General features: G+C 39.0%; 1 protein-coding gene and 1 long non-coding RNA gene across 8 annotated transcripts in view; one reads left to right on the plus strand and one right to left on the minus strand.

The window, feature by feature from the left end:
* Positions 1 to 236: 236 nt before the first annotated feature.
* On the minus strand, positions 237 to 4,240 carry LOC131201494 (uncharacterized). 2 transcript variants are annotated; one of them, XR_009155873.1, is made up of 4 exons: positions 4,056 to 4,240; positions 2,499 to 2,920; positions 1,115 to 1,290; positions 237 to 529 (listed from the first exon to the last, which is right to left on the minus strand). It is a non-coding gene; the product is annotated as an uncharacterized LOC131201494 (long non-coding RNA). The 2 variants fall into 2 exon arrangements; XR_009155872.1 differs by lacking the exon at positions 1,115 to 1,290.
* A 152-nt stretch (positions 4,241 to 4,392) lies between these two features.
* The window catches only part of PCGF5 (polycomb group ring finger 5), a 39,406-nt gene continuing 16,027 nt past the window's right edge, over positions 4,393 to 27,771 (plus strand). For 3 of the 6 annotated variants that reach the window (XM_058189496.1, XM_058189502.1, XM_058189501.1), the window contains exons 1-2: positions 6,733 to 6,875; positions 26,369 to 26,674. In XM_058189496.1, the coding sequence (XP_058045479.1) occupies positions 26,563 to 26,674 (112 nt within the window). In that variant the 5' untranslated portion in view covers positions 6,733 to 6,875; positions 26,369 to 26,562. Of the gene's footprint in view, positions 4,413 to 4,959; positions 5,129 to 5,160; positions 5,359 to 6,732; positions 6,876 to 26,368; positions 26,675 to 27,771 lie in introns of those variants that run through there. The other 3 variants (XM_058189499.1, XM_058189497.1, XM_058189498.1) reach the window with 3 other exon arrangements.

Raw genomic sequence — 27,771 nt, forward strand, 5'->3', positions numbered from 1 at the left:
AATTCTGGGAATTGAAGTTCACATGTATTAAAGTTATTAAGGCTGAGAAACACTGGTCTATATGTTGTTCATAATCTAACTAGTACTAAGAAGGCAACAGGAAACTGAAATAAAATTAAAGTTTCAGCAACTATACTCCACAGTCGCATCTAAGAATTACAATACTTGAGCAATCAAATCAGCATTATTGTACCAAATAGCAACTTTATTTATTGCATTATGTATTATTGGTAAAATCTCTATCACACAATATTCATGTATCAATGAAAGTCTTCTAATAAATATTTACTTAAACAGCAATATAACAAATTCAGGTAGTTCTTTCCACCTGAAATAATTACAGATTCTTTTTACATTTAAATTTTAAAAAAATAACAGTAAGCCGCTCATGAAGGAAATGAAACTATTATAATCAGAAAAATAATGATCTAGCCGGATGAACTCTTCTATGCTTTTTGCACCATGGAAATCTGTATGGCGCCACAATGTATCAACATTTTAGGGTCCAGGATTCATAGAAAAATATTATCTGAGAATAAAAAACATATCTTCATTTAAAAATGTTGCAATAAACATTACTTTTCATAAAAACATCTCAAATTCTCTTTGTATTTAGAAGAAGCTCACACAAAAAAGATGGATACTAAACAGTAAATACTTTAAAATATTTTGGACTTCACAATTGAAACTTTATTTTCATTTCAACCTTTATGGGAGAATTTGGATGCTGAAAAGAGGAAGAAAGCAGTCTTTTCATCATAAAACAAATATAATTCGGGAAAGGAGTAAAGTCCCCTAAAAGTTTAGCATTTGGCTTTGTCCACTTCAATGGGAAAAAGTTAAGTGCGTGCCGTAATTTTCCCATTTATTTAATGGGATTTAAAGGTGTTAATTCTGGCTAGAGTGTATCTGTAGCTAAACACAAGGTAAACAAACTGCTTATACATCTCCCCTTGGAGTATTTATCCAAAAGCTCCAACTCCCTAGGAATGTTTCAGAAGCTGTTGATTTAAGAGTTTTTGTGAATTAACAGCACTGTTTATAAAGGACATGAATTCCATGCTGTTTCAACCCATGTACTCTTAGACTCTTCCCAAATGTTTTGAAAACAAACCTGGCTTTTCCTTTAAGAGCTATTTGGATTGGCATCCTCTGTTGGCCCGGTTCATACGGCTTTTAGAAGCTGCAGTGCAGAAATTAAACAAGTTCTGGTTTCTCAGCTGCTTTTTTGCCAGTCCAGGAAAAGCTTCTCTCACTTAATTCTTGCATGCCAAGTTCCCTTGAAAAGCACTGGATAAACAACCATTTTTAATAGCAATAGTACTTAAGACTTATACACCGCTTCACAGTGCTTTTACAGCCCTCTCTAAGTGGTTTACAGATTCAGCATACTGCCCCCAACAATTTGGGTCCTCTAAAGTTTGCTTTTTTAAAAAAACAATTTTAATCAATCATGTGAGTATTAAATAGGTAAGATAGTGTAATAATATGCTTTGATTGCAACATGCAAAGGAATGCTTTATTATGAAATACAGCATTTTTTTAAGAAATAAAGAGGGGAAGTATATTCTCATTCATAAAATATCTACTCAGAAGTCTCGCTGAGCTCAATAGGAGTTACCACTAAATAGGCATGCATAAGAATTTTCAGTGGAGAATAATGGACATCTAGATAGCATGGACTGCAATTTTCACCATGCCTTATTCTATATTCTCCCTCCTTCCCTCCCTCCCTATGTATGTATTTTATTTTATTTTTGTCAAACACAACAGTATATATAAGTATAAGTATGAAATAACCATACAAATTGGATACAATCAAGGGGAACATTAAGACAGGAACAGTAGCACTCTCTGGGAAGTTTACAATGGCAAAATATTTCCCCCAACAATCTAGGATGGTCATCATTTTACCAACCTCAGAAGGATGGAAGGCTGAATCAACCTTGAGCTACACCAGGATTGAACTCCAGGCTGGGGGCAATCACCCTGCAATGCTGCATTCTAATCACTGCATCATCAGGGCTCCTAATATATAGCTCTATGGCTGGAGACCAATATGATTTTGAGTACCACATTGTCCTTTAGCCATAGAAAGATGGAGAACAGCCAACCCCCAAACAGCAAACCCAAACCCAAATAAACGCTAAAACAGAATATTCAATCCCACATTCAAAACATGGCATGAGGCTAATTAAATATAAAAGCAGAATGGTGAGTTATGTGATGTTAACTACTGTTATCCACAGCAATAGAGTTAGAGTCACTGGTGAAATCCAAATTTTCTTACTACTGGTTCTGTGGGTATGGCTTGGTGGGGATGGTGTGGCTTGGTGGGCGTGGCTTGGTGGGCGTGGCAGGGGAAGGATACTGCAAAATCCCCATTCCCACCCCACTCCTGGGGGAAGGATATTGTAAAATCTCCATTCCCACCCCACTCTGGGGCCAGCCAGAGGTGGTATTTGCCAGTTCTCTGAACCACTCAAAATTTCTGCTACCTGTTCTCGAGAATCTGTCAGAACCTGCTGGATTTCTGAAGATAGATTCCATTCCTGGACAAAAATTACATGCCAACCATGAACATTGCTGCTTTCCTTCCTGTGATTGGGAATTATTCTTCTTTCTTGGTTATGTGAGGTGGATGGGCGTAAAAATAGAGGAAGCAATTCCAAAAGTGGCACCCTCCAAATATGATGGCATGTCAGATCCAAAAAGAGTTCCCAAGCCATCTGAATGGCAAGAGATTGGAGAAGGTTGAGTTGAGACATAGGAAAACCAAATGAAAATAGTTTGCTAAAAACCAGGATTAGCCAGAAGTGTATAATGTCTGTTCATTAGGTAGTTGTATTGAATGATGAAAAAGACTGTTGATGGTTGAAATGTCTTTGAACAGACTGTTGATGGATTGCTTGATGGCAATCTGTGGGATAAAGATATTATTTATCAAAAGACAAAGGAGCAGTATTTGGTAAACAAATAATAGAAAAACCTACATTTCCATGCAGCAATGGAAAACAAAGGTCCAGTTAAATAAGAAATGAGGAGGCAGGAATGCCATTCTTTGTCTGTTACTAGAAATGCTTTTCCAACCAGAGGGGTAGCAACTGAAGGAAGGGAAAATGGTGGGGTGGGGGAAATGATAGGCAAGTTACAGAGAAAAAAATGTGCCCTGTCATTTGTTTCAATCTTGATTTGCTCCTTGGCAGCTTCTATTTACAAAAATAAAGGGAAAGAATTCACAAAACTGTAAGATTGAAAATACAGATTTAAAATCTTGCACCAATCCAGGAATATAAAGACTGGCTGAGCCATCAAGGAGCTTTGGAGACATTTTTACTGAGAAATTATCTTGTTAAAACCTGGACATCAAATCTTACCACCACTTTGAATATGCCTTTGGCTTATCTTGGGCTCATGTTTAGATACTGAAAAAATCAATTTTTCTTTCAGTTTTATAGAATATGCTGTGTAATTAAAAGCCCTTTGGGGAAGCTAATTTGTCCAGTCAAATTCTGTCATTTGAAATCAGGTACAGACAGGTTTAGGACTTGAACACACCAATCTTTTAAGAATACCCCAGCTGTCCCAAACTAGCATCTAACACAAGCTATTGAATCAGGTTATATAAAGGATGAATTTGCAATTACTGATTCATTTTGAATCAAATGCCCCAAGGTGGCAAGATCCATCTCAGGGACACACGAAGAGACACAAACAGTATACCATCTCTCAAATTTTGGCTCCTGGCTGCATTTCTCCAGATAGACCTCAGTGACAAAATCATTCCAATAAGCTTCCTTTCTATTGCTGGGGCAAGAGGCACTTTGTGTAGTGGTTAAGGCATCATGCTAGAAACCAGGAGATCCCGAGTTCTGGTCCCGCTTTAGGCACAAAACCAGCTGGGTGACCTTGAACTAGTCATGTTCTCCCAGCCTTAGGAAGCAGGCGATGCAAGCCACTTCCAAAATCTTGCCAAGAAAATTGCAGGGACCAGTCCGGCCAGTCTCCAGGAGCCAACACACACATACACCTCCCTAAACTCCACACACTCCTACTTTGATCGGTGTACTGCGAGTTGACTCGCTAGAGTCCTCTGTACATTAACCGCTCTGCGGGGACTTTAAAGCTCTACTTTCCCATGGGTAAGAAGACTACAACGATAGAGTTATCGTCCTAGCTTTTCCTTCTTCGAACCCAACACCTTTCCACAGTTCTTGAAACGTTCGGAGGTGCACAACTAAAGAACTCCCGTCGCTATTAAAGGCACGGGGAAGGGGGGGGGGGAAGGACATCTAAGGGCAGCAGCAGCGTCACCGCGCCTTCATCTTGCTTTAGGGAGCATGCGTCGGGAGCTACGCACATGCTCCTTGCTCCAGAGTCCTGGTAGCGTGTGCGCGGCTGGACCAGGAAGGGTAAAAAAAAAAAAAGTGTGTGGGGGGGGAGAATGCCTCGCGGGCAGAGTGGGGGAAGAGTCGAGCAGCGGCGGCGCGCGCGCGTGCGCAAGGGGACGCGTTCGCTCGCGGGCTCGCAGGATGCCATTGGCTCTTCGGCTGGTGCGCAAAAAAAAAAAAAAAAAGAGAGCTTTGCCACCCCGGGGAGCCGAAGTCCCTTCAGCGGGGCAAAAGTTGCCAGCCGCCCTCTCGCGCCGCTCTTCACTAAAGGGGCGGCGGGGGGGGGGGTCGGACTCCGAGCGGCGGCCGCACCATGGCGTGTGCGAGACGAGAGGGCGGGCAGCGAAAGGCTGTGCCCCAGTTTCGTGTCCAATCAGAGAATGAATTGTGTTGTGCACTGAGCAGGGCAGCAATGCGTAAACAACCAGCTCTGGGAAAGTCCTCCGCTTTCTCTTCACCCCCACCGCCCCCCCCCCACCAGCACCACGCTCCCTCCACTCCGCGGCGCGAGCCTTCCTCCTCCCTCCCTCCCACCTTCCTCCGCTCGCTCCTTCCCCCCCCCCTCCCCGGCAGGAACTCCTGTCAGCTGAACGGCAGCACCTCTCGCTCCCCGGCACCATCCACAGGAGTCCGGCGCTGCTGCTGCTGCTGCTGCTGCCCCTGCTGCGTCCGCGGGCTGCGCTCTCGGGAGGGGGGGCCCGTTCGGGAAGTGAGGGGCGGGGGGGGAGAGAAGAAAGGTAAGGGAACCTTCTGCCCCGGTTCTGTGGAGGGAAAGCGGAGGAGGAGCGGGGGGGGGGAGAGAGAAAGAAAGGCGCCTGGCGAAGGGCAGAAGGGAAGGGGGAACGGCTCCCACCCCCTGTCAGAAGAAGTTGAGGGAAGGCAGCGTCTCTGCTCCGGCCACTTCGCGCCTTGTGTCCCGAGAAGAGCCGCTCGTCCGCCGCCTTGTGCCAAAGGGCCGGCGAAGAGAGTTAATAACTTCTTTCTTATTTGCCTCTTTCCCCCCCCCCCCACACACACCCTTCCTTCTCCTCCTGCCCCCCCTCCCTCCCCGCTTGATTCGGAGTCGCTCCCAAACGGGCTGACATTTCCCAAGGCGGCGGGGTGGGTGGGGTGAGGAAACCCGAAGAGACCCTTGGGAGAGGTTGGCTTGAAGCTCCGCCAAGGGGAACCGAGGGCGGCCAAGCAAACACCCCACCACCCCCACCACCCCAAGGGGGCCCGAGGGCGGCCTGGGGGGGTTGCTGCGTCGCTTCTTCCATTCCGGATTTTTCTAGCCCAGCAAGCCCGCGTCACTCGGGGTTTTATTTTTATTTTATTATTATTATTTTTGCAAAAGAGCGAGAGGGTGGCTGGTCCCGGGAGGGAGCATCGGCTGCTCTTCTCCGTCCCGGAGGCGGCTTGCTTGCTTGCCTTCCGCTTTTGGTTTGCTGGGAGCCAGCCCGTGTTGTTATGTAAGGTGGTCGCAAGAGGAGGAACGGCGCAAGTTGTGACTGGGGCGAAGGGAGAAAGAGAGAGCCCGAATACCTCTCTCTCTCTCTCCCTCTCCCTCTCTCTCTCGTTTCTGTCTTTTTCGGGTGCGATGTTTCTGGCCCTGCTCAGCCGGAGGAAACCTTGCACACGCGCAGTCAAAAATCCCCAAAAGTGAAACTGACCAGCCCGATCGGGCGTGCACCTGACCCGGCAAGTGCCCGAGTCCAAAGGGAGGTGATGCTTTTTTGGTGTTTTTTTTTTAAGGTTCGGGATGGAAACGTCACCTATGGACTGAGGTGTATTACCACCGTGTACCTGTCTTTTTTGGGGGGGCACGTGGGTTTTCTACCCCCTCCCTCCGGTGCTTTCGTCACGTTGGAAAATAAGAGGTAAATCGATATTCGGGAGCCGTGGGTGGAGTTAGAAGAACTCAGGGGCGTAATCGAATCCCGCCGATTCTGGGTAAAAGGATTTGTGGATTAGAACCCACGTGTGTGTTTTGCTTGTTAATTCGGCCTCGAAAAGGATGAGTTGAATGGATGAATCATCAGTTCCCTGGAAGAATGACTCACTTCTGCTACGCGCGCCCGCGAGCATGCATGCTTTAGATTAGTTTTTCCAATCTCGGATCGAAGTAGTAGAGGGTGATCAGAGGAGAAACTAAATTTAAAAAAAAAAAAAAAACTGCTCTTTTGGTGTCCATTCCAACAAATTTCATTGGGAGCCGAACTTCCCTTTTGGATTTTGTCTTGGCATGTTAAATTATCTTAAGTCTCTGATTAAATGAGTATCATGTGTCAAGATGACATTCGCCTAGTTTGCAATTAGTAGAAGCTTTGAAGTTTATTCAAGAACACAGGGTGTTCTTTTTTGTTGTTTTTTTTTTAAGGTTCGGGATGGAAACGTCACCTATGGACTGAGGTGTATTACCACCGTGTACCTGTCTTTTTTGGGGGGGCACGTGGGTTTTCTACCCCCTCCCTCCGGTGCTTTCGTCACGTTGGAAAATAAGAGGTAAATCGATATTCGGGAGCCGTGGGTGGAGTTAGAAGAACTCAGGGGCGTAATCGAATCCCGCCGATTCTGGGTAAAAGGATTTGTGGATTAGAACCCACGTGTGTGTTTTGCTTGTTAATTCGGCCTCGAAAAGGATGAGTTGAATGGATGAATCATCAGTTCCCTGGAAGAATGACTCACTTCTGCTACGCGCGCCCGCGAGCATGCATGCTTTAGATTAGTTTTTCCAATCTCGGATCGAAGTAGTAGAGGGTGATCAGAGGAGAAACTAAATTTAAAAAAAAACAAACTGCTCTTTTGGTGTCCATTCCAACAAATTTCATTGGGAGCCGAACTTCCCTTTTGGATTTTGTCTTGGCATGTTAAATTATCTTAAGTCTCTGATTAAATGAGTATCATGTGTCAAGATGACATTCGCCTAGTTTGCAATTAGTAGAAGCTTTGAAGTTTATTCAAGAACACAGGGTGTTCTTTTTTGTGCCTTAGGGAAAAGAAGAGCGATATGAAACGATGAAATGTACATTTATTTCTCTAATGTATTATGTGTTTCCTTTACAGAAGTTAACTTTGTTGTGATGAATTTTAAGACATTGTGGAATTTGAGCTTGTTGAAATTATATAATATACATTTAGTTTAAATACCAAGCAACAGCTAAGCAATGCCCCTTCATCAAGTTCTGTTGTCCTGATCTTTTAGAAGAGATTCTCAATAACAATTTTAGTATGGAGATGCTGCCATATTAAACAATAGTAGTAGTATGGACTACAGCAGAACATAATAGAATAGCCAGTTTTAATGCTTAGATATTCAGGGTTTTGAAACATTTATAGTAAGAGGATATGCAATCATTTAAAGTTGTATTAAAAATGTTTCCCTGATATGCATGACTGCAGTGTACTTCACTGTACAAACAAAATCATTTTCTTCATTTATTGTTTGTTCAGAGCCTTAATGTTGAAATCATTGGCAATAAACCAGAGTGGTTTAATGGACTGAAGTAAACTCATAAGCTGTGTTGATGGATTCATCCCAATTAAATTTAAGTTACAATTACAATCCTAAACATTGTGCTATTGGAGGAAATCATCCTGAATTCAGGAAAATTTAGCTATTTCCACACTATTGATTTATAATATCTTACAGCATTGTCTGGTTAACTGCAGAGATTGGCTGGATGTCCACTATAAAACAGTATAAATCATAGGTGTGGAAGTAGCCTAAATAAACATGCACATGTTAAGCCTCACTGAGATTTCTGAGGAAAGTTAGTCACAAATAGCTAAGTCAGCACTAATTTTAGTAAAGTACTAAGTTTAATTTGCTATAGATTGCTGCACTTAGTATACCATAGCTACTAGAAAAATATGCTAGAGAACTTGGTGGGGTTTGGGGGTTTTTTGTGTTAATATGGAGTTATATAATGAGTTTATAATTTTATAACTTCACTAATCTTGGTGACGTTCAACAATTTAGGAATTTGTATTGAATATTTCAGAAAGAATTTGTTAGGATGTATGAGAATAACATTATAGCTTGCTTGAACCAAATAAGTCTGGATCTTGTAAATTACCAGGACAGACAATTATTGGGAATCCCCTGTTTCATTGTGGAAGAAAATGAAGTGTAGATGAGATAAGCCAACTTAATTGAATAAAAGTTACTTAATCCCAAGAATATATTGCAAGTACAGCAAAAACTTGTATTTCTGGGGTTGGTACCTTCTGTTTCTAATGAAAATAGGAAAATTAACTTTTCTGTGCTCTGAATTTATTGCAGAGCACAATAAACCAGTAATCAGTCAGAGTAAATCCTGCATGGATCTTTCTCTAGGAACTTTTGTTGTCTGTTTCTATTTGTTATTTTATCTCTGAGAGTGCACTCTAATGAAATGCCTGGGATGCCTTTGCAAAGTGTTACTGTGCAAAAGTGTTAGGCAGTTGTGCAAAATTGCTGCACATTAAGAATGCTTTCAGAAATCAAAGTGTTAATAGTTTATTTCTATCAATTAACAAAATGGAAAGTAAACGAAAAGAAGAGAAACCCAAATCAAATCAATATTTAGTGTGGCCACCCTTTGCCTTCAAATCAGCACCAATTCTTACACTTGTATAAAGTCAGGGATTTTATAGAATTAGAATCAGGTGTTTGATTAACCAATTATACCAAGCAAGTGCTAATGATAATTAATTTCCTATGTAAATCGAAACCAATCAGAAACAGAAACAGACACCTAGGAGGCTTAAAACTGGCAGAGGAACAGCTAAACCCTGCTAATAGGGTGAGTTGTGGAAGTCAGTTTCATGTCACAGGTCTCACACCATGGCAAAACTGAGGACAGGAACAAGGCACAAGGTATCAATACAATACAGCATCAGCAAGGTCTCTCTCAGGTAAAGATTTCAAAGTAGACCAGGGCTTCAAGATTTGCTGTTCAAGCTCTTTTGAAGAAGCACAAAGAAACAGTCAATGTTGAGGACTGTAGATGCAGGGGTCAGTCAAGGAAACAATGCAACAGATGAAAGACACATCATACTTACTTCCCTTTGATATTGGAAGATGTCCAGCAATGCCATCAGCACGGAACTGGCAGAAACCAGTGGGACGCAGGTACACCCATCTACTGTCCTGAGAAGTCTGGCCAGAAGTGGTCTTCATGGAAGAATTGTAACAAAAAAGCCATACCTCTTGACGTGGAAACAAGGCAAAGTGATTCACTATGCATGAAAACATAGGAACTGATGTGCAGAAAAATGGCAGCCTCTGGATTTGATGGGTCAAAATTTGAAATATTTGGCTATAGCAGGAAGCAGTTTGCTCACCCAAGGACTGGAGAGCAGTACAATAATGAGTGTCTGTAGGCAACAGTGAAGCATGGGGGAGGTTTCTTGAAAGTTTGGGACTGCATTTCTGCAAATGGACTTGGAGATTTGGTCAGGATTAAAGGTGTTCTCAGTGCTGAGAAATACAGACAGATACCTATCCGTCATTCCATACCTTTATGGAGGCATGTGATTGGCCCCAAATATATTCTGCAGCAGGACAATGGCCCCAAACATACAGCCAATGTCATTAAGATACACTCTGCTAGAGAGAAGTTCCCTGAACTTTTTTCTAGCATGGGTTCCATCATGAGTCCAAAAACTCAGAAGATTAAACCTCTGGTCCTGGTGACCAACCCAGATTGGATCCTTGGAACATGATTATGAGACACGTGTATTTGTCTTCATTAATCATTAACAACTATCATCAGTGTAAAGAATAACAAGAAAGTCCTGGAAATGATGGTTTGACCCCCACATAGCCCTGATAACATCATCAAATCTGTTTGGATTACATGAAAAGGCAGAAATATTTGAGGCAGCCTACATCCACAGAACATCTGTGATTCTCCAAGATGTTAAGAACAACCTTGAAGGAACCTTGCAGAGTTCTTTCAAAAACTGTGTGCAAGGGTCCTTGAAGAATTGATGATGTTTTGAAGGCAAAGGGCGATCACCCCAAATATTGATTTGATTTGGATTTCTCTTCTGTTCATTTACTTTCAATTTCATTAATTTATAAAAAATAAAGTATTAACACTTCTATTTCTGAAAGCATTATTAATTTACAACATTTTTGCACAACATCCTAACACTTTTTCACAATGCTTTAGGTCTGCTGTGATGGAGTACAATTTTTGATGGCTGAGCCACAGTTAATACTATAAGGCTGAGAATTGCAAAATATGCATATAGGTATAGCAACATTTTGAGTGGGGATTTTTGGGTACATTCTTTATTTCTAAATTATGATAGAATGTTTCCCACTTCAAAATAGCAGTGTTTCAGCAAAGATCCAGGAGCTCTAGGAGGGCTAAAAAGATGAACAAGAATATCCATACATATGTATCCAGCATGCCTTTCCCTTTCATTAAACAAAGCAAGAAAGAGTAAGAAGTACTAGGCAAAATAAATTAAAGGCAAGAGATCAGAGGAATTTTAATTCAAATGAAATTGCTGCTGGTACATTTTATTAAACTTTACCATAACTTTATAATCTTACAAATCATCCTTGTTCAACCATATTCATATACTGTCTCATGTTGCCTTTTCTCGTAAAATTTCTTACCTATCTTTATGAGGACCTCAAAAACTCCATCCTTATACAAGCTGGTTAAAGTATCTACTCTAATATGGTAGATTCCGATCTACCATATTAGATCTGAAATTTTTGAGATACAGTATCTAATGAGTTTTGTGATTTAGAAAGCATTTATGCAGCATACATACTGATTTTTTTTCTGTAATTACAGCAATAACAGTATCTACTCTACTTTTTTATCCATGTTTATTCTCACTATCAGCTTAAGTGTGGGTAGATAAAATGTTACTATAACTTTGAACTACAGTAGCTAATGTGCATATTCGTAGCTTTCTTGGCTTCTGAACTAATGATCAGGATGTTTGTTTCTGCCATTTGCAGGGGGAGTTGTAGCACAAAATGTAGAATACAGAAATATAAGTAGCCATAATTGGTTCTTACGGGCTTAGATACAAGTTCATGTGAAAATATTACTAAGTATGCAAAACTTTTAAGACTTTCACCTGAGTTACATATTGGCTATTATCATCTTTCTCATATTCTCATCTTTCCTATTATCTTCTCCTATTGGTATTTTATGATTTATCGCTTGTAGTTTGTATCTTTATGATTAATTATTGTAACTATGATTTATGACCTATCACTTGATTATTACATGTGTGTACACTGAGAGCTTATGCACCAGATTTATGATTTATCACTTTGTTACTTGCATGTACACTGAAAGTGTATGCACCAGAGACAAATTTGTTTCGTTTTGCTTCATTTCGTTTTTAATTCCAATTCCAATTCCTATTTCTATTCCAATTCCCATTCCCATTCCCCATTCCATTCCATTCCATTCCATTCCATTCTATTCTATTCTATTCTATTCTTTGTCTTTTTAATTAAATTTATTTATTTATTGCTGCAATTTATATTCCATCAATTCTGAAAAGGCTCTAAATGGCTTATAAATAATATAATCATAGTTACAATCATCAATCATAAAGATACAATATAACTTTACAATAAAATGTATAGATATAAAAGTGACTAACTTTCCAACCAATAACAATATTAAATCTTCCTGTTCACTAAGACACTAAGGAAAATAGTCATGACAACAATTTGCCTACCAGAAGAAGAGGACAATAGCATATTTATCAATCCTCAGAGGCTTTCCTGAATACCAGCAATTGGTGGGATTTTTCATTATTCTATGAGAGTGAGAATGCCTGAAGGGTTACTCTTGTGAGAAAAAAGTTCTATGAAAAGGATAGGAATATGACTCGAAGTATTTGGTTATAGGAACCAGGAAAGCATTAACCAAGCAAGCGGATAGACATTGGGTGAAATCCGTGGCTGCTGCATATAAAGAATCATTATATGCAAGAAAAGAGGAAGTTGTTAAAAGAGTTGGGGGGAGAACTCAGAGGAAAATAATGTTCATCCATGAGCTGTGAGCAGAACAAAAAAGGTGTGCAGAATATTTTCCTAGCTATACTACTGTATGGCAAAGACAAAAGGAAATTGAGATAAAGGGTACAATGTTCAGAGAAATATGACAAAATTGGAGGGAAACTAGGGAGTATTAAAACAAAAAAGCCTCAGGAAAAATCCTTATCCTTTGGTAGGTGTTCCATCAAGGGAAGTTGACTCTTAAGTACTGTCAAAGTTTGTTCCTATAAATGATCATTTTCAATTTATAGGAGTAACTACAGCTTAACAAAATGCAAACTATTGACTATGAATGGTTTCTGGAAGCTTCTGTTCCTAGATCATCAAAATTCCAATCCTAATGTTATATTTTGTGCAATTTTAAATTATTGTATGCCATAATAATTTAGTGCTTATGAAAGAAAAAATAGAATATATATTGTATTGTGCCAGTATTTAGGATATGCCTCTGAATGTGAATTTATTTGCAGGTAGTCCTCGACTTATGACCACAATTCAGCCCAAAATTTCTGATGCTAAGTGAAAATTAAGTGAATTTTGCTCCATTTTACTACCTTTCTTGACACAGTTGTGAATTGCTGCAATTTTTTAGTAACATAGTTGTTAACTTTGTCAGAAGGTCGCAAAAGGAGATCACATGACCCTGGGGCACTGCAATGGTCATAAATATGAGACAGTCACCAAGTGTTTGGATTTTGATCACATGACCCTGGGGTTAGGGTTGAGCAGGGGATTGAACTAGAAGATCTCCAAGGTCGCTTCCAAATCTGTTATTCTGTTAAAAACTTCGTTAACTTTGAGCGGTTACTAAATGAACTGTTATAACTTAAGGACTACCTGTATTCATTCATTTATTTAAATTATAGGCATTCATCTTATATTAAACTCTGGGTGGCTATCAGTCAACAATATCCGATTTATATTGCAGTCCTTAACCTGAAATAAGGAATTGTCCAAAAGCTTATTTTCCTATATGTTTGTAAACTGGGTTGCAGCAATTTCATCAGTAAATAATTTTCAGAAGTAGATGAAGGCAATGTCCACCTATGAACGTGCACATTGTATGTTTTTTTGTCTACCTGTTTTAAAACTGTAAAGGCAGATCTTTTTTTTTAAGAATGGCACCTTTAATTTTGTTTAAACAAAGTTCTTTTGTCACAAAGGTTAGTCAAAAGTGGCAAGGAAAAAAGATACAAGAAAAAATTGTAATTAATCATTCCAAATAATTCACATCTAGCCTTTTATTCTCACAATGATTATCCAGATCCTACAGAAATCTCATAAGCAGGTCACAAATGTAGTGTCTTCTGTAATTGACATCAAGAAACCAGTTGCCTCAGGTTTCAAAATTTTTTATTACTGGTTCTGTGGGTTTGGCTTGGTGGATGTGGCATGGCTTGGGCATGGTAGGAGAAGGATACTGTAAAATCTCCATTCCCACCCCACTCCAGGGGAAGGATACTATAAAATCCCCATTTCCTCCCAATCAGCTGGGACTTGGGAGGCAGAGAATAGATGGGGGTGGGGCCAGTCAGAATTTTTATTATCAGTTCTCCGAACTACTCTAAATTTCTGCTACTGGTTCTCCAGAACTGGTCAGAACCTGTTGAAACCCACCTTTGAGTTGCCTCCAACAATACTATTATCCACAAGTAACCTTAATCTATATGACTTGAACCTCTCTTAAGCAATTTAAGTTGGTGGTTTGATTTATTCTGGTAGTACCAAAATAAATTATGCTGTGTGAAGAAGAGCTTTTTAAATTTGAATTTCTACAATTTCAATTCAGTGGATAATCTGAGATTCTTAATTATTTTTCTACATGATACATATTTGTACATATATGTACTGGGCATATCTTGATCACACAACCCTTTGTTGGAAGAAATGTCCATCTGGGTCAGTTCCAAGTGGGAAGAAAGACACTGGAAATATGGAGACTGCTTGGAGATATGGTTTAATGGTGGACATGACCACACGATTTGAGGTCCTGGGCAAAAAGAGCACATGGGTGAGATAGGGAGAGAGTTTTATACCCTCTGTTGAGCTTTGAACTTGCTTCCTGTTCCATCGGCAAGAAATATATCCTGATTGGCTGTCAGACTGATTGGTTGTCAGATTTCCATGGGGCCATGCAGGGATAACTTTGTAGATTGTCTTGAGTCCCAAGCTTGGTTGAATCTTGATGGGTGATGTAATCTTCTCAGGTGTCATGTGGTGAGATGGGTAGAGGGCTAATCCTATTATGTCCTGAGGGTGAAGGTCTTTTATGTTGTAGATAAGCTGGCCTTTTGTCTTGTAGATAGGATGTCCCAGCCTTTCTGGGGCTATTAGCAAAGATGGGGGCTGCTTTCCAAGAGCATGTTTCTCCTGTTCTCATCCAGGGAGGTATAATATTCTGCCTTTTTAATATTTCCTAGAATATTTCATTCTTCTAAGAAAGGGATGGGTGCTAACTTCCTACAAATTATTTGTCTTGTTTTCTTCAAAGTTAAAGCTTCCTAATCATTGTAGCCTTCACCATCAGTTGCTGAAGCTGTTTGATCACTGAATGATTTTTTCTGCCTTTTTTTTAGCTCTTCAGTGTGTTTTGAGATAATGATCAGAACTGTTCACAGTTTTAAGTACAACTATAATCACTCCCATAAAGTGTATTGTCTTGTCTCTGAGGCATTATTCTACTGTGTCTTTACATCAGTGGTGGGTTTAAATTGTTTTTACTACCAGTTCTGTGGGTGTGGCTTGGTGGGCGTGGCATGGTTTGGTGGGCGTGGCTTGATGGGCGTGGCAGGGGAAGGATACTATAAAATCTCCATTCCCCCCCACTCCAGGGGAAAGATACTGCAAAATCCCCATTTCCTCCTGATCAGAATTGGGAGGCAGAGAATTGGGAATTGGGAGGCAGAGAATAGATGGGGGCAGGACCAGTCAGAATTTTTATTATCGGTTCTCTGAACTTCTCAAAAGTTCCGCTACCGGTTCTCCAGAACTGGTCAAAACCTACTGAAACCCACCTCTGCTTTACATCCTTGGATACATCATACTACAACTACATACTACTACGACAACTTCTGACCTTCGAACCTTCCGCCGCGAGCTTAAGACACATCTATTTATTTGCGCAGGACTGGACTAGAATTTTTTTAAATTTAAATTTTAAATTTGGTTTTAATGGGGTTTTTATTATTTATTTTACATATTCGGCCTTTGTAATAAGTTTTTTAATTAATGTTTTATTAGATACGTTTTATATGGCTGTAAACCGCCCTGAGTCCCTAGGGAGATAAGGCGGTATAAAAGTGTGAACAAATAAATAAATAATAAATAAATAAAAATACAAAATACATAGTTATTTCAGTGTGCCCCAGAGCATACTGGATTATTTAGGACAGTGACGGCGAACCTTTTTGGCACTGAGTGCTGAAAAGGGAGTGCTGCATGTGTGCTTGTCTGAGTCGCAACCCAAAAGAGGAATTGCCCAGGGTGCATGCGCACATCGAAAATGAACTTTTGGTTTTGGGCACATGTGCCATAGGTTTGCCATCACAGATTTAAGAGAAAATACAATGCTTAAATATACAAGTGTATTTAAAATGTATGGATGTGACCACTTCTATCAAATTTCTATGCTGAACAAAACAAGTTTGAATTATAAATGGTTCTCATTTTAGAAGCAGCAGCAGATAGTTGGAAATCAGTGTGCTAGTCCTGTTGACTTACATCTTTGTATATCATTGTCACTTTTGCTGTAATAAACAGGTCATCGCAAATCCCCCCCTTCCGGTCACCCCAAAAGTTGACTGAAAGAATGAATTTTTTCAGGAAAAAAGTGTTTCTCTTTCCCATTACACATGCTGGTCATTAATATACATGAACTGATTTCTTAAGATTGAGAAGTACTTGAGCATCTATTTCTGTATCACATTCCTCTTAAAATATTCTTCCATTACCTTGTAAAGGCATAGTTTCAATTCTTGCTGTAGTCTATACCTGTACACGAAAAAAGAAAGATCACAAGTTCACATAAAATAAATCCAAGAACATGTCTAGATATCATCTTAAGACAAAGAATGAAATTGAAATAGAAAGGATACAGTAGAGAATGGAATGAGGCAGGATGAGGCAGATCTAACGATCCTAATAACTCCTGTTTGCCGACAAGCAGACCCTTCCATAGAAGTTCCTTTAGTTTTATTCCAGCAGATTATCCTGATGCCAGGTCTCAATTGGTACTGTCTTAAAAATGTCTTTAAAATGGAACTATACATAGCAGTGTCATTTACATATTGAGTTCTCTTATTTTTAAAATATTTTTCACTATCTCTTTTTGATACTTAAGGGGATGAGAATGAAAACGTTTTGTGAAGAGAAGTTTCTTATTGACTATTGCTGGATTTGTGACAACAAAATATTCAAGATGCAATAAAAAACATAAATACAGCTTGGATTTGCTCTAGAATCTAGATGGACAGAAATTCAATATTTTATTGTGAAAGTGTTCTGTAATCTAGAGATCCAGAGTGCGACTAAAAAATAAAATTGCATCTAGATTTTTAAAAGTGCTTAAGATATCTAATAACATGAAACTTTTCATTATTTTAGTCAGGAAAATAGTTTTGATTCTTTTGTCACTATGTCTATTTTAATTGCCATACTTAGTTTAATTAATTCCCATAATCCCAAAAGCTTTAACCAAAAACTTTCTACTATTGACCTCACCCCATTCCTAAAAGGACTATAAGGGGCGTGCATAAGAGCACAAACATGCCTACCGTTCCTGTCTTATTGTTTGCTTGTTTCTTTTTTTCTTCTTCTTATATATATATATGCTTATACTTCCTTTTATTACCTCATATATATATTTATATACTATATAATCTTTTATGTGATGCTTATATATATTGTTGTGACAAAATAAATAAATAAAAAATAAATAAAATAAATGAGTTTTTGGATTGGCATGAATTTTCAGTGAAATAAATAAACAACATATACAGAAATCTCCAAGACTAGGACAATAAGTTATTGTTTCTTGCTTGTAGAGAGGAAATGAGAAAAGGAAGGTCAGATTTATTGCAAAACATTTTGTTATCTTTAATGTTCCCAGAATCATTAATCTGATTTACCCATAGATTTGCTAATTCCTCTCAATGGCCATATCTGGGTTCCATGTTGATTTTTATATCAGATAATAAAATTGTATCACCAGTGAATGTCAAAAGAAATCACTCAGCAAAAGGCAAATTCCAAAATTGGGGCTAAATTGAAATAGAAATAACATATGGTAGACTGGCCAGGGTGTGTATGTGGAAGGTGTATAATTAGTAAGTATGAAGAAAATACTATAAACGTTTAGCAAAATATCATCTCTGTTCTCTTGCCTTAAGTATACCTCTTAGTCACTCCATAAATAAAACATGATGCACAGGTTTCTGACTTTATGATTTTTATGGATTTTCAAAGAAGTTGTTTTTGTGATGAAAGAATAGGTTAAATAGGTTTTCTTAGATTAAAGATTTATACACTACGCTATTTGTGCTAACCACAACAGCTTCAATTACCTGAGACAGTAAGGCTCAGAACTATTATTCATTAATGGTAAAAACTATAGTGCTGTGGAGATTCCACCCACTTTATTAAAAACAAGGGATGCATCATTGTTTGAAGCACATCTTGAACTTTTTTATACTGTGTGAAATGTAACCTGGTACATTTTCATATGTTTGAGCAAGTAGAAAGTCTTTCCCAAGAAAGTCTTGCTTTAGGTATGAGATGCAGCCTACGTGGTCAATTGTATGCCAAAAAATGCCTATGTAATTCAGGAATATTAATTCACACCAGGAATAGTTTGCAGAAAGAGTTCCAGTTCCATTTTGTATCTGTACACATGTGATTCCAGAATAAGTATGTTTTTGAAAAGTGAGGTGCGTCAAAAAATAAAACTATGTGGGGAAAAAATTATCACTACTGTACAGTAAGTTTGGGCTAGGTTTGTTCAAAGTAAAACATATTTGTGTGCTTGTAGTAATACTCTGCAGGATGTATCTCAGTCATACTAGGATGTTGAAGTGAAGATGATCTATTCTAGTATAAGTTCAACAGGTTTCCTGTATAATGCAACTGGTATTAAATTATTCTGAGCAGTCCAAGAGAACCAGTTTGGTGTGGTGGTCAAGGCATCATTCTGGAAACTGGAAAATAGTGAGTTCTAGTCCCACTTGAAGCACAAAACCCACTGGATGACCTTGGGCCAATCACTTTCTCTCAACTCTAAAAAGGAGGCAATGGCAAACCACTTACGAAAAACCTTGTCAGGAAAACTGCTGGGACTTTTCCAAGCAGTCTCTGAGAATCAGACATGATTGAACAGAAGGAAAAAAAAACCTCACCAGGTAATACCTAATCATAGTAATAGCTGGTTATATATGGATGAGTTCAACGTTTATTCAAGACCTTCTGATATATAAAGCACTAGAGAAATGCTCTTAATGATGGGGTATGAGTGCGTATTGGTGCATTTAAACAATGTTATTAAAGACTTGGAAGCCCAACAACAACAAGATAAGTCTGCTTTTTCCTAAGAACATTTTCTTTGAGCAGTCAAATTCCTCTTTTCAAAGCAGTGAGATATCTACATCATATAACTGTCCCCAAACTCCGAAGGGCACTAATTTTAGCACACTGCAGTGTACTTCCCACACCAGTTTTACAAGACCAGTGTAAAAAAATTCCATATGAGTTGACACTGCACTTGTCCACAGTTCACATCACATCCTACTATACTGTAACTTCTGTAAGGACTCTGATAAAATACCCAAGAAACATTGATATTTTTTATGTACAAATACTATTATCAGAGCACTCGTTTCTTTGAATGTAGCTAAATTTTGTTATACTGTTTACAAAATCAGGCAGATTTTGAGTATTATCAACAATCCACCACTAATTGTAACATTTTAGTATTATTTGATGTCCCTTATTTGTAATGCTGTTCTGTGACATAATCAAAATTATTATTAAGCACTTTTAAAAGTGTATGATACTGTTTCTAAATCCATGGACTGCTATTTGCATGTAACTGGAACTGAAATATCCTATTATATTTGGAAACAATATATGAGTTGCTTTACTGTAAACGTATGAGAGGATGTATTTATTTTACTCCACTGTAGCATATATAATTATTCAGATTCACCTACCCCATTGTGTTAAAATAGTTACATAAAATGGCATTTGAATGTCATTATTAAACATTAAGCTATTGTTTGTAGAATTTCTATTTGTCTTCCTTCTCATGCATACTGCTGCGGAGTGTCTTATGGTGCCACATGCTATATCTAGAATAACTATGGATTGTCTAGTGCAGGGGTCTCCAACCTTGGCAACTTTAAGCCTGGCGGACTTCAACTCCCAGAACCCCCCAGCTGGGGAATTCTGGGAGTTGAAGTCCGCCAGGCTTAAAGTTGCCAAGGTTGGAGACCCCTAGTCTAGTGGGAAAGATAAGGCTTTGCAGGGCATCACTTTAATTGAAGTGTTTGAGCCAACTTCTCATTTCTGGATTTAGACACAGTTAACTTAAACTTGGATTCAAAAATCTAGAACATTAGTTAGCAGAAAAAGGTTTTCGGTATCTGCTGGCTGCTGATTTTGTTACCATCCAAATATGGGAGCTCTACCTGGGAAGAAGAAAAAGAAGATGCAATTTCTAGAGTTGAAGAATGGTGGTGCATTGATATTCCCACAATTATAAAAAGACCATTTTGCAATTGAATCTGCAGTGTCATAAAAGAAAGATATTCATACATGGAAACTCACTGGGACTTTTTGGACCAGTTATTCTGTCCCAGTCCAACCCATTTCTCAGATGGTGGGGAAAAATCAGAGGAAGAATGCTATGTGGGCTATCTTGATCTCCTAAATGAAAGGTGGATGTAAATCTGATTAATGATAATGGTCAATAACAATTTAGTTTTGATGTATTTTTGAACCACAGTTCAAATACAATCAAACTTAGGACAGTGTTTTTCAAACCCGGTAACTTTAAAATATGTGGACTTCAACTCCTAGAATTCCCCAGCCATAATACATTTTAGAGTTGCCAAGTTTGAAAAGCAGCTTCTTGTAATTCATATATCTTACATTGAGCAGATTTCTAAATTTTGTGTACTGGGAAATTCTACTGCTGTGGTGGAGTATTTTAACAACTCCTAAATCCCTGCCAGCTTCAGGCTTGGTAGAACAGTAATATGTCATCGTCGTAATACAGAAATAGTTGTGTTTATCTGTTTTCAACTATTCTAAAAGCAGTTTCTCTTTTCCCTTGAATCCAGTGGACTGAATATATTTAGCCATTCAAAAATTGTATAGACCTCCTGATCACAAAAAAAGAAATTCTTACTAGTGTAATCAAAGTTGGGGGCTGGCATTGAACTTACTTAGTTTTACACCAAATTAAAAGTATAATCATAAGCCAAAATTTAGACAGTGGGCATCTTAAAGTGTGACTACTAGATCTAGGGGGCAAAAATCTGGATAACCACTAGATGACAGCAAGGAGAGGCAGAAAACTAGCTCTTTGCTGCTTTCTTGTGGTCATGTATTCCATTGATAGTTCCAAACTTGGTTCTTTAGCCTCTGTTTGATTCTCAAAACAACAATGAGGATCAAGTAGGTCAGGGGTGTCAAACTTGATTTCATTGAGGGCTGCATCAGGCTTGTTGTTGACTTTGGGAGGGTGTCAGGTGCGTGTGGCCGGGATGGGTGTGGCCAGGGTGGGCATGGCCAGCTGGACATCGCTCATGGCCAGGGGCACCTATGGTGGCTCAGGTGGAGCTGGGGGGATCCATTGTCCCCAGCAGAGGAATGCGAGACAAGGGCAAGCACCAAATCCTTGTCCACCAAAGGAGCCTTGCCATCCCTCTCAGGCCATGCGGAGGACCCTTCGATAGTAGCACAGGCTGCCCAGAGCCATGGGTAGTGGAGGGCATGTGCCCAGCCCTGTCCAGTTTCCAGGGTGGCCCCTTGGGCTAGATCTAACCACCTCATGGGCTGGATCCAACCCATGGGCCTTGAGTTTGATGCCCCTGAAGTAGATCTTGTAACATTTTACTAGCCAAAGTAAATAATCTGCTTTATGTTTTACTTTCCATTTTCATTTCTCTACCAGAACAAAGATTTCACTTGTATTTTGGGACCACAAAACTCACAGCTGTTGCAGTTTGTGCCACCCTGTAAATATAGTAAAATAGCTGCTTGTGTAAATTTTGCTTTTTATCTGTTCAGTTGTAATCTATTCAGGCACTATTTTTTTTCTGTGAAAAAAGAAAAAAAATTCATTCATCTCAAACACACAAGGAAATGACTCAGCAATTTGGCTCAAAATTCTGTAAAGCTTAAAAGTTGAAGCTGAAACATAAGGAAGTCGCCTAACTTTAAAAATTACCTTGAAACCTGTATCACGTACAGAAAATCTTACACGTTGACCATTACAAATATGTTTAAAATATGGAACACTGCTTCTTTCCACTCTGTGAGCAGCCTTTTAGCATCCCAGTTTCTTTCAAGCAGTTGTATGATCATATGATTATCATATGATGTGAACCACTGTGGCGCAGTGGTTAGAGGGCAGTACTGCAGGCTACTTCTGCTGACTGCCGGCTGCCTGCAATTTGGCAGTTCAAATCTCACCAGGCTCAAGGTTGATTCAGGCTTCCATCCTTCCAAGGTGGGTAAAGTGAGAACCCATTGTTGAGGGCAATATGCTGACTCTGTAAATCGCTTAGGGCTGTAAAGCGCTGTAAAGCAGTATATAAGTCTAAGTGCTATTGCTATTAGGAAATGTAGTAAGCAGTGTTTCTCAAATTCTGCAACTTTATGATGTATTGACTTCAAATTCTAGAAAGCTGGCTGGAGAATTCTGGGTGTTGAAGTCCAGATATCTTAAAAGTTATTGAGCTAGAGAAAAACTGATGTAGATATTTGGAATTTCAAGTCACATCATCTCATACAGAAAATAGGAATTACAAGAGATGTGGTAACTAGGCACTGATATAGGAAGTGGCTTTGTTCTATTTAACTGTATTGACACCTTCACTGCTAACCTTATAGTGGGCTAATATCAGGCTTCTGTATGAGCCTGGGGGGGAAAAGATACAGCCCTATCTAATCACAGGAGGAAAAAAACTTTTCAAAGTTAATCCTAATGTCTCTAGTCATTTGGTAGTTTATACACTAGTAAGAAGTTTACACTGTACACTTTTTAAAAATCAATTTATTGTTTTATCATAGAAAATAAAATACAGAACAATAAAACAAACAAAACAAACAAAACAAAAATATACATTCAACACTAACAACAACAAAAAATAGTATACAAAAAAGGAAGAAAAAGTGGTAAAGTAAATTTAACATTCAATATATAGGATCCAGCCTGGCTGAATGCTGAACGAAAAGAAAAAGCAATAAATTCTCTTCCCCTTTTATCTATATCTATATCTAGATACCTCCCCTTCCCTCCCTCCCTCCCTCTCTCTCTTCCCCTCCCCCTCCCCCTCTCCCTCTCTTTCTCCATGTATTTATATATTTATATCTACATATGAATGAAAATAGGGGGGGGAAAGTCAACAGGTTGAGCTGAATGTTAGGCTAATCTTCAAATCCCTCTGTTAACCATCTGTTCACCATGATTCGATCCCTAGCTAACTAATCACAGGAGGGAAAAAACTTTCCAAAGTTCATCTGTATGTCTAGTCATTTGGTGATTTATAACTAGTAAGAAGTTTACACTGTACACTTACGTGTTGAATTCTATAAAGGAAGAAAGTATTCAAAAGTAATAAATATATGAAGAAAAATAACTTTTCAGTCACATATAGTTATCTTTATGCTAGATTATAAAACTAAGTATCTGGATTTATTTTGTTTTTTAACTGAAAGTAAATATTTAGAAATCCCAATTAGGAAAGTACAGAATATTAAGAAAAGTCCTTTGCAATCCACAGGAGCATAAACAAAGCACCTTTCTTGGACTCATTAAAGCAGCTGTGTCTTTTGCCAGACTTACACAGCTAATTCCAAAGCTGCTTCCTCTGGTCTCTGAATGTTACGAAGCATTTCTTTCAAATATTTGTATCAAATGCATTACCACAGAATGACAATTTCCAGCCCAGAATTGAAAAAGCTAAGAAAGTAATCCTCCAAAAGTCTGGTTTTTATAGTTACACATAAACTGCTTTTGCAAAATATTCTTTAATAGTTGTTTTAATTTTTATTGCCCAAAAAATAACATTAGAGATAAAAACTAGGGAAATATAAGGAGTAGGCATTTTTGTGGAATGACTGTACCTATGATTCCTACCGAACAAAATGTTTTTCATATTACTGTTGTGGTAAAACCAAGATGTTTTGATCAGAAGTGGCATAATTTCATCTTTGATTTGAGGGATGAATAAATATACATTAAAATCTTCTTATCTTCCTTAAAAATGAAAGAAAAAAAATCTCCTCAATTTCTTAAATAGCAAATTAATGTAAACCTAAGGAGGAGGAGTGTTCTCAGACCAGCCTACCAAACAAAGTTGTTGGGGGAAATAGGAGGAGGGAATACTATGTGCATCACTTTCAGATACTGACAAAAACGGAAATTCTGTTTCAAATGAATAATTATTCCATATAGTTTAGTCACCGGTTTATTTTCAGCAATTAAAATTGTGTTTAACAGAAGTTTGTTATGCCATCAAGTCCTTTTCAACCTCTGTCAACTGCATTTATTTTTTTATTTTTATTTTTATTTGAATTTATATCCCGCCCTTCTCCGAAGACTCAGGGCAGCTTACATTGTGTAAGGCAATAGTTTCATCCATTTGTATATTATATACGAAGTCAACTTGTATTGCCCCCCCAACAATCTGGGTCCTCATTTTATCTACCTTATAAAGGATGGAAGGCTGAGTCAACCATAGCATAGATAGATTTTCTCCATGATGATCTAATCTGTTCTTTCAAGTCTCCCAAGGATGCCTGTGGTGAATCTATCCTCCTCCTCCTCTTCCTCCCTTTCCTTCCACCTCCTTTCCCAGTATTAGAGCATTGTGCAGAGGCCTGGGTCTTTGTATAATACGTTCTAAGTAAAATAATTTGAGCCTAGTCATTTGTGCTTCAAGTGAGAATACTAGGTTGATTTGTTCAATGAAAGAACATATAAATAATTATCTTTAAATAAGCATTTGAGGCTGATTTATGGAATGATTGCTTAGATTGTCAGAAGAGCTATCAGTCTGCTTTCCCTTTCTCCTTTGCTATCCTCTTTAACTGTCCACTGCTCTCATCTCTTTCGACTCTTTTGCTATCTCCAAATTATCTTAGCTTTTTTACTGCTTTCTGGATAAGGAAGATCTTTTACTGGAATGACAAATGGGATTGTTTGCATCCCTTTTGCAGATAATGGAAAACCCTTTTTGGCAAAAGGGGCAATTTGAAGCAAAGTGGCCAGGATTGAGTAACCGTCATTGTGCCATGGCTTGCGTGTCTGGATTATAATGGCATACATTTAAGGCCATTGTTAATATGATCAGATTAGTTAAAATGCTAAAGGCGATTTTGTTGCCTCAAATCTGTTTTGGGTTGCTAATTACCGTATATACTCGAGTATAAGCCGAGTTTTTCAGCACGTTTTTTGTGCTGAAAAACGTCCCCTCGGCTTATACTCGGGTCTATACGGCTTATACTCGAGTTTTGGTTTTTTTTAAGGCCCTCGGCTTATATTCAGTATATACGGCTTATACTCAGTTTTTTTTTCTTTTTCACATTTTACCGGACGCTGGAAGCCCTGCCAAGCCCTGCGGTGCAGTGAGAGGCGGGCGGGGAGCCGCCAGCCTTCTCAGCTGAGGAGGAGGGTTTCAACCGGTAGGTGCCTCATTTCCCACCCTCGGCTTATACTCGAGTCCCCAGTTTACCCCAGTTTTTGGGGTAAAATTGGGGACCTCGGCTTATACTCGGATCGGCTTATATTCGAGTATATACGGTAATTCAGCTCCCATTCTTCAGATGCTGCCATATTTATCATTGTCACCCTTTTTAATGGCAGCATAATGAAAATAAAATTAATATTACAAAAAGTTTTAGTATTCCTGGTGGCACTTCCTATATATCTAAAACCCCACTTATGTTTTGATATGCATTTTTGTTGACCTCTCCCTCTACCAACTCCTTGTCCAAGAACTTGGAAAGTATTTTATTGAGCCACAGTTCTCAATTAGGTGGTCTTCCCATGTGTTAGAGCAACTCCCATATGTCCCAGCTGATCTTGCCGGGGTGAGAAATGATAGCAGCTGAAAGTCAATCTCTGGTGGTCTGAGTCCCCATACTCGGCATTCATTTATCACCATTATGTACATTCAAGGACTGGCGGATGAAGTTGAAAGAACCCTGAGATTAAGGGGATGGAAACAGGCCTATTCTGCTAAGGCTTGGGGTGGGGGGGGCTGCCTCTCTGCCAAAAAAGGCTCGATTGGGGGGGGGGAGGTTGCATATCCTCTTCTTCCCCTACTGAAACTGGTGATAACTGCCAGGTAGGAGCCCGGTCACATTCCTGGTTTAGAGTCTTGGACCATAAGTGACTGTGGAAGATGTGAACTCCCCCATAGGGGCTATCTATGGATGGCTCAAGAAGGGAACTTACAACCTCCCCCTCCAGGATCTCTTGCAAACTCCTCTCTTTTTGCTGCTGTGATTTTCAGCAGTCTGGGGTAAGGAAAGAGGTAAGCAAGACCTCAATGTGGGCTTGCCTCTATGTTCTTTTTTCTGTTTCTCCCCCACCTTTCACTACAAACTCTTGCAGGCAACATTCTTCTTGTTTTAATGAGCAGGAAAAGGTTGGGGAAGGGGTGGGGGGGAAGCATAACCAATTCCTCCCTGGTATGTGTCTCTCATTTCCTGGAATTTATTTGTTTCCTTGGCTTGTTTGTTACAGGACTGAAAGATGTCTAACTCTAAGAAGAAAATGGGGTTTAGCATTGTCACCTCTTGAGAATCCAGATCCTGCTCCAATGCTGGGAGACACCCAGCTGCAGCCAGCAGCACCTCAGTTCCAGTGATCCCAAATCTTTTGCCTTCCAAATCCACGCCTCAAGTCTGATCACTTTATTCTGCCTGCTAGAACCGCAAATGGCTACTCAGAGAAAGCACTCTGTGAAAGATTTCAACCCCTATATCACCTGCTGCATCTGTAAAGGGTATTTGATCAAGCCAACTACCGTCACCGAGTGCCTCCATACTTGTAAGTAGGGATTTGTGAGGCATCCTGTTCCCCCCTATTTTAATTAATGCTCATTAATTAATTAATGCTTTTGCAGTTGTTAGATTAAGGCTCATGGTTTAGAAGCCATTGATGTTTAATATTTACTAGAACAGGGGTCTCCGACTTTGTCAACTTTAAGCCTGGAGAACTTCAACTCCCAGCAAAGCTGGCTGGGGAATTCTGGGAATTGAAGTCCGCCAGGCTTAAAGTTGATAAAGTTGGAGACCCCTGTAGTAGAACATATTTCGGTATACATTGTCTGTCACATACAAGATATGTTTGAATTATTAATTAATAGTAAGGAGTTGGAAACCCCGAAGGGAATTTTAACAGTAGGACCATATTAATTAATTTATTTTTATCCTACATTTATTTGTTTGTTTTGTTGTTTATTATAGTTTTACCCCATCTTTATTACTTTATAAGTAACTCAAAGCAGTGAACATACATAATGCTGCTTCCTTTTCTTATTTTCCCCACACAACAGTGCTGTGGGGTGGATTGGGCTGAGAGGTTGGCCCAAAATCACCACAGCTGGCTGTCATGGCTTTCATACCTGGTTTTTAGCCTGGTACTTTAACCAGGAGAATAAACATATATGACAGCAAGAGACATAGAGCCTGGATCCAGATGTTCCAGGAATCAGAGTGCTTTCAGCAGAAAATGGAATGTGGGAGACATACGGTAAATGAAAAGTACATTTGCAAGTATTTAGAAAAATATCTCTCCCTCACATATTAACAACAGCCATTGTAAGATATACAGGTGTTCAGAGTACCTCCTTCTCCTCCAAGGATATTAGATGAAAGCATGAGATACAATATTTAACTCTATAAAAATAGACATAATAATCACATAAACTGTACAGTGCTAAATCGGGCATAATTCTTTCATAACTTGATTTGACAATCTTCAATACTTTAAAACTTCATTGCCAGAATGGTCTTAAATCTCCAAGCTCAAGTATTTGGGTTGTCAAATAACATGTGGAAAGTCAGGATATATTTCTAGTAGATCTTGGGATATTAGACTTCCTTGAAAAAATCAGTAGTTTGCAGTTATTATTTACATATTTT

This window comes from Ahaetulla prasina, chromosome 6, assembly GCF_028640845.1.
Source record: "Ahaetulla prasina isolate Xishuangbanna chromosome 6, ASM2864084v1, whole genome shotgun sequence".
NCBI lineage: Eukaryota > Metazoa > Chordata > Lepidosauria > Squamata > Colubridae > Ahaetulla > Ahaetulla prasina.